General features: G+C 44.9%; 1 protein-coding gene across 4 annotated transcripts in view; it reads left to right on the top strand.

The window, feature by feature from the left end:
• The window catches only part of SYT9 (synaptotagmin 9), a 245,014-nt gene that overhangs the window by 164,045 nt on the left and 65,253 nt on the right, over positions 1 to 15,716 (top strand). For 3 of the 4 annotated variants that reach the window (XR_004250244.2, XM_058446330.1, XM_032166704.2), the window contains exons 4-6: positions 4,341 to 4,461; positions 6,263 to 6,434; positions 8,803 to 8,932. Coding sequence is in view for 3 of the 4 variants with exons in the window: in XM_058446330.1 (XP_058302313.1) it covers positions 4,341 to 4,461; positions 6,263 to 6,434; positions 8,803 to 8,932 (423 nt within the window). In the remaining variant the exon portion in view is untranslated. Of the gene's footprint in view, positions 1 to 4,340; positions 4,462 to 6,262; positions 6,435 to 8,802; positions 8,933 to 15,716 lie in introns of those variants that run through there. The other variant, XM_032166705.2, reaches the window with a different exon arrangement.

The raw sequence follows: 15,716 nt of genomic DNA, 5'->3' as shown, positions 1-15,716 counted from the left end.
GACTCCTTATCCAGTTTGCCAGTCTGTGTCTTTTGATTGGAGCATTTAGCCCATTTACATTTAACATTAATATTGTTATGTGTGAATCTGATCCTGTCATTATGATGTTAGTTGGTTATTTTGCTTGTTAGTTGCTATAGTTTCTTCCTAGCCTCGATGGTCTTTACAATTTGGCATGTTTTTGCAGTGGCTGGTACCGGTTGTTCCTTTCCATGTTTAGTGCTTCCTTCAGGAGCTCTTTTAGGGCAGGCCTGGTGGTGACAAAATCACTCAGCGTTTGCTTGTCTGTAAAGTATTTTATTTCTCCTTCACTTATGAAGCTTAGTTTGGCGGGATAGGAAATTCTGGGTTGAAAATTCTTTTCTTTAAGAATGTTGAATATCGGCCCCCACTCTCTTCTGGCTTGTAGAGTTTCTGCTGAGAGATCAGCTGTTAGTCTGATGGGCTTCCCTTTGTGGGTAACCCGACCTTTCTCTCTGGCTGCCCTTAACATTTTTTCCTTCATTTCAACTTTGGTGAATCTGACAATTATGTGTCTTGGAGTTGCCCTTCTCGAGGAGTATCTTTGTGGCATTCTCTGTATTTCCTGAATCTGAATGCTGGCCTGCCTTGCCAGATTGGGGAAGTTCTCCTGGATAATATCTTGCAGAGTGTTTTCCAACTTGGTTCCATTCTCCCCATCATTTTCAGGTACACCAATCAGACATAGGTTTGGTCTTTTCACATAGTCCCAAATTTCTTGGAGGCTTTGTTCATTTCTTTTTATTCTTTTTTCTCTAAACTTCCCTTCTCTCTTCATTTCATTCATTTCATCTTCCATCAGCGATACCCTTTCTTCCAGTTGATCGCATCTGCTACTGAGGCTTCTGCAATCTTCACGTAGTTCTCGAAACTTGGCTTTCAGCTCCTCCATCTCCTTTAAGCCCTTCTCTCCATTGGTTATTCTAGTTATCCATTCTTCTAATTTTTTTTCAAAGTTTTTAACTTCTTTGCTATTGTTTTGAATTTCCTCTCGTACCTCAGAGTAGTTTGATCGTCTGAAGCCTTCTTCTCTCAACTCATCAAAGTCATCCTCCATCCAGCTTTGTTCCGTTGCTGGTGAGGAACTGCGTTCCTTTGGGGGAGGAGAGGTGCTCTGTTTTTTAGAGTTTCCAGTTTTTTTGCTCTGTTTTTTCCCCATCTTTGTGGTTTTATCTACTTTTTGTCTTTGATGATGGTGATGTACAGATGGGTTTTTGATGTGGATGTCCTTTCTGTTTGTTAGTTTTCCTTCTACCAGACAGGACCCTCAGCTGCAGGTCTGTTGGAGTTTACTAGAGGTCCACTCCAGACCCTGTTTGGCTGGGTGTCAGCAGTGGTGGCTGCAGAACAGCGGATTTTCGTGAGACCACAAATTCAGCTGTCTGATAGTTCCTCTGAAAGTTTTGTCTCAGAGGAGTACCCGGTTGAATGAGGTGTCAGTCTGTCCATACTGGGGGGGTGCCTCCCAGTTAGGCTGCTCAGGGGTGAGGGACCCACTTTAGGAGGCAGTGTGTCCGTTCTCAGATCTCCAGCTGCGTGCTGGGAGAACCACTACTCTCTTCAAAACTGTCAGTCAGACAGGGACATTTAAGTCTGTGGAGGTTCTTGCTGAGTTTTTGTTTGTCTGTGCCCTGCCCCCAGAGGTGGAGCCTACAGAGGCAGGCAGGCCTCCTTGAGCTGTGGTGGGCTCCACCCAGTTCGAGCTTCCTGGCTGCTTTGTTTACCTAAGCAAGCCTGGGCAATGGCGGTCGCCCCTCCCCCAGCCTCGCTGCCGCCTTGCAGCTTGATCTCAGACTGCTATGCTAGCAATCAGCGAGACTCCGTGGGTGTAGGACCCTCCGAGCCAGGTGCGGGACACAATCTCCTAGTGTGCCGTTTTCCAGGCCCGTTGGAAAAGCGCAGTATTAGGATGGGACTGACCCGATATTCCAGGTGCCGTCTGTTTCCCCTTTCTTTGACTAGGAAAGGGAACTCCCTGACCTCTTGTGCTTCCTGAGTGAGGCAATGCCTCGCCCTGCTTCGGCTCGCGCACAGTGCGCTTCACCGACTGTCCTGCACCCACTGTTAGGCACTCCCTAGTGAGATGAAACCGGTACCTCAAGCAGAAATGCAGAAATCACCCGTCTTCTGTGTTGCTGGGGCTGGGAGCTGGATATGGGAGCTGTTCCTATTCGGCCATCTTGGCTCCACCCCCCCAAATGTGGACTTTTGCCTGGTTTACATTCTGAATATACCATCAAGTCTGAGGTTTGATTTTTTTTCTCTTTTAACTTATGAGCAAATAGCCATATTGTATAAATATTTTTGAATGGGCTTATGTCAGAGGAAAACAAACAAACCGACATACCTAGCATGGAAGTAATCTGACACATCACATTTAATTATGTGCCTCAGCCTTGAGGGCAGAGATTAGACGGCATGCATTTTCACATCCTGAACCTTACAAAAAGTGTGTGCACAGTGCGGGGCCTCAGGAAATGTATGTTGAAAGAATTGATTACGAAGCTTCATAGGCATAGTTTTGGTTAATTCTCTATTTACTTTGCCAAACCAAGATTTTCTGAGAAGGATGAGGGGAGAGGAGAGAGCTAGGTGCTGTGAAAAGCCTTTTAAAGGAAGAACAGAAGTTGAAGAGCAAAGTGGGCCAGGGAGTCAGGAAACAAAAGGGTGATGTGTGGGGACAGCTGTGGTCTCTCTTTCCTTTCTGCCACCAGCAGGAGGCTGGGTCAATCCTTCCCTCTTCAGTAAGGGCAGACACTGCTCCTGCAATAGGGAACCCAGCACCGCAGAGCAAGCAGAGTCTGCTGTGTGTAAAACCTCCAGTCCTGTAAAATTCTAGTCCCCAAGCCCCCATATCTCCCAAAAGAGGAAGGCCCATTCACCTGCGTCTCTTGAGATCAGGGCTCCAGGAACCAGGAAAGCCTAGCTCGCAAGGAGAGGTCATTTATTTACGCTGGGCGAGCAATGCACGATGCAAGAAGACACAGAGTAACCCGTCTGCTTAGTGACCAAATAGATCCCTTTTCCTCATCCTCCTGTGGAAGCAATCAAGAAAGGGAGGTTGGGCGAGGTGACCTTCCAGAGCTGAATCTGTGCTTCTAAAAATAGAAGCATCCTTGGAGAACTGAGAAGGGGAGGGAAAGCTGTGGACATTGAGGGCAAGAACCTGAATCCCCAGAGCATTGTCAGTAGGAAACTGTATTAATTAGACACAGGCACCTCAGCTCAATAACCTCAGGTGTCTCTCAGAAATTGAAACGAGATGACATGGCTTTTTTTCCCTCCTTTCTGGTTATACTCTCCCTGAGCTACAAAGGAGAAAGAGAATTGTGTCTTCTGACCTATTTGAATGGCTGCACACTGCCTGAGATATCTTCCCCAGTGGAGGGAAATGGGGGTCTTTAGAGGCACGCCAACAAAAGGAAAGAGCTGCTGCAAAGTGGAACTGTGAGAGGCAGGCAGCAGGGCCACCTGGGAGTCTGGGTCTCTGTTCTCTCCCTGCATGGGGGCTGTGCAGGACTAGGCAAGTACTTGGGTGTGTCCGGGGCTCTGAATGTGTAGGCTTGCAGGTTGCCACTCTCAGGCTCACGCGGTGTCCTTATTTGGAGCTATGCGACAGGCTGTAAGTTTCCAGGGTCCAGTGGAGCTGTGTGCTGGTCTGCACAGACTGTGTGCAGCCAGGGTGTGTGCAGTGCTCTGTGGCATGGGGATCGCATGTGGGAGGTCGGGGGTATCAGGAGTATACAGGAATATGGTGGCAAGTTTGAGGGGGCTATGTAGGAGAGTGTGTGGAGTGGTATGGAAACCTGTTGAGAGGCTTCATGATGCTGCATAGGGCTGTATGCAGAGCTACCCTGGGCCGTGGGTGGGGCACCACAGTACTGCAGGGCACCTCTTTGTGTAGCTTTGACCTGGAGGCTCTGTGTGCATTGTAGTAGTGATATGAGTGGAGCCACATGGGGGAGTCTGTGGAGGATTGTTAAGGCTGTGAGACTTCTGCGCTGGAGGATGTGTTCGGGGCTACCTGGATACATGAGTCTGTACAGGGCTGCCGGTGACTGGATATATGGTGGCAGAGGCCTGAACAGGCTTACAGCTTTGCCAACCAAAGATAGACTATGCCTCCTTAGGGTGAGGTGCTCCCAAAGTGCAGGGATTTATTATGTTCCCTGTGACTGACATGAACGGAAGATATACCAGGGATTCACAAGCTGAGCAAAAGGGGCAGTGTGTTCCCTTTCAGTGCGGCTTGAAGCTGAGCCTCTTGCACGCCAGGCTGGAGACACTTTCTAATATTTTAGTTTGTGCTTTCTCAACAGGACAACGTGGATCTGGGAGAGCTGATGTTTTCCCTGTGCTATCTTCCAACGGCTGGCAGGCTGACCATTACCATTATAAAAGCAAGGAATTTAAAGGCAATGGACATAACAGGAGCATCAGGTGGGGCATTTTCCAATTCAGACTTCCTCATGCACTTCTACTGTAGTAAGTACCTTATGAAGTTTTAGTATGGTAATGAAGCACATTGACTCTGGAACCAGACTGCCTAGGCTTAGTCCTAGTCCTAACACCTGTGTGACCTTGGACAAGTCATTTTGCCTCTCTGAGCTTTGGATTCCCATCGGTAAGATGAGAGTAATTATAGTGTCTGGCTTACTGGGCTATTGTAAAACTGAATTAATAAATATGAAGCCATGAGAACAGTGCTAGCGTATATTAATTGCTACATATTGTTAATTATTGTTATTATTACATTTAGCCTTCTGTATCCACCAGTTCCACATCTGTAGATTCAACCAACGATGGATTAAAAATACTCAGGAAAAAAATAATACAACAATAAAAATAATACAATTTTTTAAACAATACAGTATAACAACTATTTACACAGCATTTATGCTGGATTAGGTATTGTAAGCAATCTAGAGATGATTTAAAGTATATGGGAGAATGTGCATAGGTTATATGCAAATACGATGCCATTTTATATAAGGGACTTGAGCATCCTTGGATTTTCCTATCTGTGAAGAGTCCTGAAACCAATTCCTTGTGGATAACAAGGGACAATAGTACTCTCTTGGATCTCCCTCACCATAATTGTGAATTGGACTTACCATTTACACACACTGATAAAGCTTATCTAATTGGGTCTTTCCTCAAATATCATCATCCCAGGCTCATTGAAGACTGAGAACAATCCTAGTTCCTTATTAAAGTTAACTATGAATTTTAGTTTTTCCAGTAAACCAAGCATTAAATTCTGAACCCTAACAAGAAAAAAAAAATGCCTCTATATGCATTGCTAACTGTACAAATTCACAAGCAACCTCTGCAGGTGTTTCCCAAATGTGGTCACAAAACACCCAGTACACCCTGGCTTACATCCCCTGAAATCAAAGAACATCGGATGCAATATATTCTGCATCCTATACCCCAGTGTTTTTTTTTTTTTTTTAAAGCAGAAAAAAAAAAAAAAAAGCTGTGGTCCCTCTGGTCATCTAAGTTCCTACTGGACTGCATATGGGAGTCACAGCAATGCATGGTTATGCAGGTGAAAATAGAACAAGGACTTCCCAATGAACAGAAGAAGAATGAGATAGCTGTTAGAACCAGAAGAGCCCTATCTGGGGCAGAGGCCAGCCTTGCCACCTGTCACCCCATCACAGTGTTGCACCACAAGGAAGCCTGTGGCCTTTCTCTCCCTGATATGCTGAGCTGCTTCTCCTTTTGCAACCCAAGGGCAGGCCACTGTAGGGGCTCAAGGTCTCTGTACTTAAGGAATTCCACTCCCAGATGTTCTCTCTGTCCTCTAGGAATTCAGAAATTCAGAGTCTAGGAATTCCCTTTCTTAAAGACCTGAAAAGATTCCCTGAGGTGGCTCAGAGTTGGGGGAGCTGTTTTCAGTCTTGCAAATGCCAGTGCATTTCTCTTGCTATCCTGGCCAGGCCAGTCTTGAGTTCTAGCTGGAATGTCTCCTAATTCCCTAACAGATGTTTTCAAACTATTTTTAAATTACACACATTTTCAGGAGACAGTATCCTGTGCTTTTTCTTGAATGAGTGACTTAATTATCCTAACTCTAGTTGCTCCCCGGATATCATATTAATGACAGTCCTCCAACTCCAGTCCACAGGCAAGTAAAGGAGTTCAAACATAGTCCATGAAAACCCACAGTGATATAACTGCCCACCTAAATCTGTACGTATCCTCACAGTACCCCTGCTTCTCATGGTCTGTCCAGATCCCTACGTGAAAGTCTCGCTGATGTGTGATGGCAGACGACTGAAGAAGAGGAAAACATCCACCAAGAGGAACACCTTGAATCCTGTTTACAACGAAGCCATAGTCTTTGATGTCCCTCCCGAGAATATTGACCAAATCCACTTGTCCATAGCGGTCATGGACTATGACCGGTGAGATACCTGGAACTCTTTTCCAGTGCAAGTTCACTGTGCCCAGGGCTGGGAGGGCGGAGGGGGAGCAGCAGCCACAGATTCTTATCTGGTGTCCCAGGCTGCAGGAAATGAGTGAACTAGCAGTGCATGGGAAGCACATTGACAGGAGTCACCTCTAAACCATGCTGTAGAGTCAGTCTACCAAAGTGTCTCTCAGCACTCCCATTCTTTTCTGCCCCTTTCTCATTTTTTTTCCTGTTCCTCCATCCTCCCCCAGCCTCCACCTCTTCCCCTTTTCATGTTTGCCCAACTCCTAGAATCTCAGCTTGAAGAGCTGTGGCCCCACAGGTTTTATCTTCTGTCAGGCAGTCCTAACTGCCCTTCACTGGAAAGATTCCACTCAAAATGGCAGAATGATTACTTTAGCCAGACCATCAACATTTCTAAATACATAACTTCAGTCTTTTTCCTTCTCGCAAGTATTTAATAAAGATTGTTTCCTTCTACTTAAGTCTGAAAACAAACACAGAAATGTTCTCCTGAAAATGCTAGAATCAGTATGGATGACAAGGTACATTAAAATGTATAAGATGCTCGACTTTTTAATTAATACAGCACAGAAGAGATATTTATAGCCTGCATTGTAGCCAATTGTGTATTTAAAGGACAGATTTGAAAAACAGTCATTTTAATATGCAAAGGAAGTACCAACAGGGAATTATACATGTTAAACCAGTCATTAGACTAAAATGCAAAGTCTCTCTTTAATTGGAAACCTCCCACGTGGTCTGGGCACAATTATTAAAAAAATTATTCTGATTTCTAATATTATTTGTGACTAAGAATTTTCCCACATACCTCTGAAATATCAGGAAGGCAGCTTCAGTGACCTGAACACTCTTTCCAGCAGATGCCTGCGTGAAGCATGACAGTCTTCCAACCCAAGGAGCACGTGGGTTGGCTCAGCTGCCCATGAGTGTGACAGCCCATGCTGAGCAGTAGACCTTGTCCCATCTCCTGTGGGCAAGAAACAACACCAACAGTGTCAGGCCCCAGTAGGGGACATTGCCCACCAACTGTGGAAGCCTAGGCCAGCAATTTTTAAGCTATTGCCAAGTTTCCTGCATGGACAAATCTGATTATGTGAGCTCTGCCTTAATTTAATTCTCAGTAAACTCATGAATCTGGCCTGGAAAAATTCATGGCAGAATTCATGGGGCTTCTGCATTCATTTGATTTTAATGAGCAGAGACTCAAATATCCTTCACACGACCTCCCCACCCTCATCTCACCTTTATGCTCCATACACAGATAGGAAAAAAATCACTCATCTTTGTGGGAGGGAAAAAAAAAAAGAGAAAGTATGTGAGTTTGGATCCCATAGAGTTAAAGAATTGGCCCTATCAGTCCAGTTATACCAGGGACTTTTAAAAAAACTGCTAGGAAAAACAAAAATGGCTCAAGGCAGGGACCTACCTCGGGAAAGTTTCAGAAATATTAGCCTTGGCCGGGCATGGTATCTCACACCTGTAATCCCAGCACTTTGGGAGGCCGAGGTGGGTGGATCACTTGAGGTTAAGAGTTCGAGACCAGCCTGGCCAACATGGTGAAACCCCATCTCAACTAAAAATACAAAAATCGGCCAGGCATGGTGGCATGCACCTGTAATCCCAGCTACTTGGAAGCTGAGACAGGAAAATTGCTTGAACCCGGGAGCTGGAGGTTGCAGTGAGCCGAGATCATGCCACTACACTCCAGCCTGGGCGACAGAGTGAGACTCCATTTCAAAAAAAAAGAAATATTAGCCTCAAGGTCAAAGGAGCTATGTATCTTTCTATAGTTGGGAAACTAAGTGGGCCAAAGAAGCTGAACTTAGAAGAAAGGAAGGACGAGTATAAGACAATAACAGTATTCTCTAAAGAGAAGAAGCAGGAAGATCCATCAGCCTCCTTCACTTACCCTACTTTGTGGGCTCAAGATCCATGGCTGCCAGACACAAAACTGCTCCCTCACCCATGCTTGGCTGCCTCTTGTGGGAATTAGAGCAGCCATTATTGCAAGAAACTCTTCTCAGATGGCTCCCTCTTTATTACGTGGAGGCCAGCCTAGATCCAGGACGAGAGATGGCATCCTTAACACAAATCATGGGGTTCTTTGAACAAGGTTCTTGGAAACAAGATGACCCATGTCAGTGTTAGGACAGCCAGGGTATATGTTAGATCCCAAGTCCTACTGGCCGTGAAGCTTAGCCTGTAGTTTTAAGTGAGGAAATGAAAAAAAAAAAAAGAAACACCATGTCCCCAATTCCTTCATCAGTTTAATTGAGTAGCTATTGATCTTACATACCAAAATTTTAAGAAAAAACTATTGTGGGCCATTTTCACAGTGTAGGTCACAATGAGATCATCGGCGTGTGTCAAGTAGGCAACGAGGCTGAGAGGCTGGGCAGAGACCACTGGAGTGAAATGTTGTCATATCCTCGGAAGCCCATTGCACACTGGCATTCCCTGGTGGAGGTAAGATCCTAATCCACATGCTCCACTTTGCATAAGAGTAAGTGCTTTACTGTTGAAATGCAGGAGCTGCCAAACATATGAGTGCACCAGGATCTATGGTATGGTCATAGACAGGTTTTCCTGGTTGCATTTCCTGGGGCTGTTGGGACTTGCATTCAATTTGAGGCTGAATCTGTGCTTCCCACCAGTCTGGTAGGTTTTGAATACTGATCAGAGATCATCCCTCATTTTGATTGTATTTTTAAAAGATCAAGATTCTCTGCTTCTGTGTTAAGGCTTTGGCTTGGTATTTGGAGGGCATCTGCAAGGTGTGGGTGAGTGTGGACTTTCAGGCCTTCATACAGTGACTTGAGACTGACTTTGGAAAAAACATAAGGCCTTGATTCTAAGACCAGCTCTGGCACCAACCTGTGATTCTGGGCAAGTTGGTTAGTATCAGGTTCAACTACATATAATAAAAACCAAAACAACCAATTATAAATTAAAAACAAATGAAATGAGAATTTATTTCTCTCTCTTATATACAAAAAGTCTAGAGGAAGGCAGTCTGGGGTATCTTAGCAGCTCCATGATCAACAAGAGACCTAGACTTCTGTCTTTCTGCCTCACTGTCCCTGTGTGGCTTTGTTCCTTGAAGTCCTCTCATTATACGATACTGCTGCTAAGCTCCAACCATTGCATATTTTCTAGACCACAAAAATGTGCAAAAGGGCAAGAGACAAAAGGGCACACATTCCCTTTTTGATTCTCTTTGAATTCTCATGCAAGACTGCTATTTACATTTAATTTAGTCACAAAACTTAGTCACATGGACATGTCAAGTTGCAGGGGATAGTTAGAAATGTAACCTTTTTGTTGGGTGTCAATGTGTCCAACTAAAATCCAGGGTTCTGTTTGCAGAGAAGAGGAAAGTGAAAACCTGGAGGCAACCGTCCATCATTCTGCCACTCACATCCTCATTCATTCACTCCCTCCCCCTTTACTTCTCATTCATTCTTCTCCCACTTGTCTTTGCTCATTGATTCACTCTCTTATTTATTCACTAACTTGTTCTCTCAAAAATAATTTGCACTCCCTAAGTAACATTTCTGAGGGTCAAATGCTATAATAGCTACAGAAGATACAGATGTGAATAAGAAACAGTCCTTTCCCTTGTAGAACTTACAGACTGTAAACAAAAGATGACATGTAAACTAATCTTTGAGAGGCACAAATATAAGCATTTCCATCCATATAAAGTGTTACAAAAGCGCAAAGGAGAGAGACGTTTATTGTGTTTAGAGGAGATTGTGAAGCATCTCTCCTTCATGCTCTCAGTAAGTAAAGAGAACTGAGCCCCCTGGAATCAGAAAGCCAGGAGGGCAGCAGCAGTTATTTACCGAGGATGCATGGGTTCCAGGCAGAGAGCTTTCCTCTGTTCTCCTGGTGCAGGCAGCTCTCTTCCATGCAAAGCCATCTGAGAGGCCAAGACTAGAGCCTCACCCAGTGTGGGCACCCCTGCCATTGATAGTCAGGTGAGTCTGGTTGAAGTGAACACAGGGCGGCTGTGGAGAGGCAGAGAGGCCCCAAATCCAGACAGGGGAACCAAGGGACATCTTTGTTGGAGGTGGTGCAGGAAGGAGAAGGGCAAGACAGGGTTTATGGATTCTAACCATCAGGGCACCCAGATGTATTCAAGAAGAGCCTAGGACCCCCTAATTTGCAGGTTCTTAAGGATAGCTCTGCCCCTGGGCCATAGGAGCAAAGAATCATTCTTTCCTAGATTCAAAATTGATCCCTAAGGGAGACCCACAGGATCTATGAGCCACTTGAGAAGGAGCTGGAGACTGGTGCCCACTGAACTATACCTCACTTCTTCAGCTCCTGGTGGAATTCTCAAAGGAGTCCATCGGTGGGCTCATTAAATTTGGGGGCCTGTCACTAGCGGTGGCATTTAGAAGACTTATAATAGACTTTTTGCACCCTTATGAGCCATTGCTGACTTTAATTCTTGTTTGTAATTAGGAGTATCAGAGAGTGTTAAAGCTCTGTGCTTCTCAGGAAACAGGAAATGAGAAAGGAGTAAGGATGAGGTGTGTGGTGTAGGGCTGAGAGATGAGCCCTGATTCGTGCACAAGCAGTTTTTTTTCAGTGACCTGGGCAGGGGAGTAGTCCTGGGTGGAGTGTTGCACACGGGCCCCTGAGTGGCAGTATATGCACAAAGGCGAGTGCAGGGAGCAGGCCTTGGAGGCCTTTTTCTTCACTGCTGAGAGAAAGTGTGATATAAATTCGTTCACCTGAGGGATATTCCTTAAACCCCAAACACTCAGCTTTTTGGAAATCTGTGCTCCAGTTATGTAACTGAAAAGTAAATGCCATTAGGGTTAAACCACTGAAACTTAAAAGTCATTTGTTACAGCGGCTAAAATTACTTTGGCCAATACAATGGTCATTTCTGAACTGTTACAGCAGAACTAAGGAAATGAAATGCCTGTGCGGCTTATATGAAGGACAAGCCTTCATATAAGCAGAGAGAGGGCAAACCTTCATATAAGCAGGGGCAGAGGGAGGCTGCCTCTTCCCTGTTGCTTCCTGTCTCTTTGAAGTACACGTCTGGGACTCCAGATCCATCCTGAGAGAGGAAGTGATGCTTTTTCTTTTAAAAATGAACATTAAGCTGGCAGAATTGGGGCAATAGTACCAGATGAGATGAAAAACAGTATTGGAGAGGTTGGCCATGCTTCGTTAGCAGCTGTAAGGATGGAGGAGGCAACAGGCAGACTGGCCAGAAACATCCACTTTGGAGTTGGAAGGACCTACGTTCGAATTGCTGTCCTGCCACTCACTAGATGTTTGTTTTTCCCCTTCTGAACCTCAGTGTTCTCATCTGTAAAGTGGCCATAACAGTGCCTGTCTCACAAGAGGGATGGTGAGGATTAAACAATCTATTTATATGAAATGCAGCATTGTAGCTGATGTATAATAAACACTCAGTAAAGTTTTCAGTTACAGTTGTTATTATGTATGCCCCACATTCTGAGGGGCTGCTGTGTGTCCTTATGGGACTATGTCCTATGAAGAAATATCATCCGTGTGTGTCATGGAGAATAAGAGAAAGGCCGGGAATCCACCACCCCTGCACCCCAGTGAGCCATCATCTCAGATTGGGGGAAGGGGTCATCCAGTGCTTGGCTAAACACAGATGCACATATTTAAGTTCTGTTTCTTTCCTCTTTTCCTTGGCCTTAAAGACAGGCTGCTGTTATGCTCTCTAAGAACCTTTTAAATATCTGCTTTAAAACAAAAACCAGCAATTAAATCTCAGTGCTCATGATAACAGAGTATGTGAGTGTGCACTCATGAGCATGTGTGTATGGAAGACAGAGAGAGAGGGAGAGAGAACGAAGATGGGGGCCCCGGGATTTAGCATGGAGGGAGGCTGGCCTGGCAGAAGCTCTTCACTGCTGAGGAATTGGTTAGGTCTAAACTCTGAGCCCTGCAGAGATCTGGCAGCCTGCTCAGGGTTGCATCCAATACACCCTGACCTTGCCAGGGCAGGTGGCAGATGGAAGCTTCAAAGCCAGTGAGTTCAAAAATCCGTTTCTCTCGCAGGGATTCTGGATGACTTCACTGCACACTCAAAGGTCAGCCAGTAGGGCTCCCTTTACTCCCCATGATGTCAAAGGTTTGGAAAGCTGTGAAAACTCCCCCGAGCAGACTGCCTAGGGCTTAGAGATCAGAGCACCCTGCTCCATAGGGCCTCAGATGACAGAGCTCTAAGAGCTTCCTTAACACAGCACCCTCCTCCACCAATTCAAGAGAAGATGGTTTTGGCCTGGCCATATCACAACACCTTTCCTACCCTCCTGTATGTCAAGATGACCAGCATCATAAGCCTCATGGAGAATAATAGGAAATAGTTCCAAGTTTTCATCGCTTCCCTGTGTAGTGCCATGTAACATCTGTTGTACGAATAAGTACTAATCTTGGTTTGGTGGGAAGACGAGACACAGACACTATCTGGTTAAATGAAATTTCACTTTTCTAAAAGACAGAAGAAAGAGAATCCAATTAGAATATATAGTCAAGATCAGCAATATTATCCTATAAGCATAGGTGTAGGATTCCAAACACCAAAGTTCTACTCAAGGCGTGCCCCATTTTGGATGTCTGCCTCACTCCAAGCTCAGCCTTTGTGCATACACGTACATACAGCTACAAAAGTTCTGCATGTCTGACTGTCTGCTGGGACCAGCTCATTTAGCCTCCTGCCCCTCTTCAACTCAGGATTACATAATGCCAAGTATAACCAGAAGGCAGTTATGGTACAATATGCCCAGACATAAACAGAGCCCTCATTGATACCTCAGCCTCTAGAAGGGTATAAACTTAGAGTCAAAGGACTACAGCAACTGTCAGTTACCCAGACTTGTCTTGTAGTTACACAAGCAGCCCCTGTAAACCATCTCTAGATATTACCTATCAAGTGTCCAGCAGGGCCTATCTGGAGTCTTGGAGGTCCACATATTCCCAGGAGAATGTATCTGATTGCCCAAGATTTGATTAGGTGTCCATCCTGGTGCAATTAGCTGTAGGTCTGGGGTCATGAAAATGTGACCTGGTACCTACCTCAGCAGGAGTTTTGGGAGTAGACTTCTTGAGAAGAGTCCTCACAGACAGGGAAATTGTCTAAAATGAACATGAATGACTGTTTCCCAAAGGAATTTAAAGTGAGGAGTGAGAGGCTTTAGCACTATGGCCAAATTGTTATTCACAACACATTTAGGAAAGGAGCGATTCACCAGGAAAGATGGGAGTGGGGAGAGCATGGGGTGACTGGGAAAAGCCACGTAGGAAATCAAGCTCCCATCAAGGGGATTTGGGTGTGTTGCAGGGCTTGGGTCTTGTTGAGAACCAGACTAGCAGGGAAGAAGACTGAGACAAGAAAAAAAGAAAAGCATGGACTGAAACATACAATAGGGAAGGTCCTAGAAAGTGCTGCTACTCAGCAAGCATTAAGGCACCCAAGACTGCAGGTCTTTGGAAACACCTGAATTCCAGACCCCTGTCAGTTGGTGGGGAATGAAGGCTGGCAATTCCTGCATTGCCCTCTGAAGGAGTGGCTTATGGGCTAGGTAAATGAACATAGCAAAAGCCTAATATGTGTGTTAGGGGATGGCAAAAGAGACGTGAGCAGTCAGGACGTGGAGGGCTACAAGCTGCTGCAGCATCTTGCCCATATTATGAGGTGCTCCCCCCATATAGTCCAGCATCATATCTCATGTCTCAGTGTCTCTGAGAACAAAATTTTTGTTATGAATGAAAATAGAAAAAACAAGAAACATTTAAATAACATTAAGATAGGACAAGACAACATAAATTTATTTATTATCTAAAAGGATACATACCATCTTGGTAAGAAACAGGAAGGGGAAAATGAACTTTATCTTGCTAATTAGTAGCTCTTAGTCTTTTCCAGGTTATGTCAGTCTTTTTGGGATAATTATTTCCTCCTCTTCCTAGGGGTCTCCTCTCTCCTTCCTTCCTCCCTCCCAGCTAGGTATAGGGAAGTACAAAGGCTACCTCGTGGCATTGGCTGGCACTGTGCATATTGTTCTGCTTGTCTTTGGGCATCAGACTTCATCATCACTGCCTCTGCTGCTGAGGATCATGGCTGGTATAACTGTGGGCTATTGTCTCAGCATAGAAACTTGGCCACCTTGAGGCTGATGAGACCCCACATCAGCTGTTGAAGTCCCTGTGGATCCTTGAGGGCGGGTAGCACCTCCCACTCAATGCTTGGCCTGGGAGCTTTTCTTTGCAGCCCTTAATACAGAGCCATTCCCCACTTGGTGGAATTCCCTGAAATTCTAGCAACCAATACTCTCACATCCTTCAGGCATTTGGGCACACAAGGGAGCCACAGGAGACTCAGTGCCATCACAGCCGTCCTCTTCATGCCTATAAAGTTACATGGTCATTTCTACATTGTTCCCCTAGCCTGTGTTGGCCCAGGGGTCACGTTTGCCTTCAGCTTCCCCCTCAATCCACCTGAACTTGGGGCTTCAAGCCTGAATGGTAAAGCCAGAACTTCTCCTCCTCCTCTTCTGTGTATCTCTTCTGCCAAAGGCTCTCTGCTTCCTCTTCCTGTCTGGTGGAAACACTATATATCTTAGCATGATTTCTCTCTACCTATGACTCATGCTCAGACCTCCAAGGTTTCCTCTCAACATGTAAGGAAACATTTGGAATGTGGATCCCCTTTTTCTCAACAAGGCCTGGCTTTAAGATAAAGTTACATGGTCATTTCTACATGTAACATGAAATAAGATACTTATTTCATAGGAGACTAGCTGATCATTTACCTTGAGTTATCAGCCCTCAGCTTCCAAGAATATATGGCATGTATTCAATGCATGCATTGTCTGATTTACAGACAATAAGAACATTATCTCTGTTACATATGTATTGAGTTAACATTTGGTGAATAAATGAAAAAAAAGAATGAATGAGATATATATAGAATCTCATATATTGGGAACTTGAGTTCCCTTCGTTCTACAGTTCCAGAATTCTCCATGCAGTGGAGTACACAGTAGAAGTCAGTTCAGACAAGGTGTAAAAAGGTATTGAGAATGGATTTGTATTAGGCTGTTCAAATGGAGATGGCCCTTATTAAGCTCCAAGTTTTAATTACCTTTTCTCTATTTAGGAGAAGAACATGAAAAGGGACCAATTCCTCCCTTGGTTCCAATGAACTGCCACATAATTTTGCATTTTTGAATAATGAGAAATATTCAGAACT

The sequence above is a fragment of the Hylobates moloch genome, unplaced genomic scaffold (genome assembly GCF_009828535.3).
Source record: "Hylobates moloch isolate HMO894 unplaced genomic scaffold, HMol_V3 SCAFFOLD_11, whole genome shotgun sequence".
NCBI lineage: Eukaryota > Metazoa > Chordata > Mammalia > Primates > Hylobatidae > Hylobates > Hylobates moloch.
Note: the sequence above shows the minus strand (reverse complement) of the source record. Positions and strands in the feature narration are given on the sequence as shown.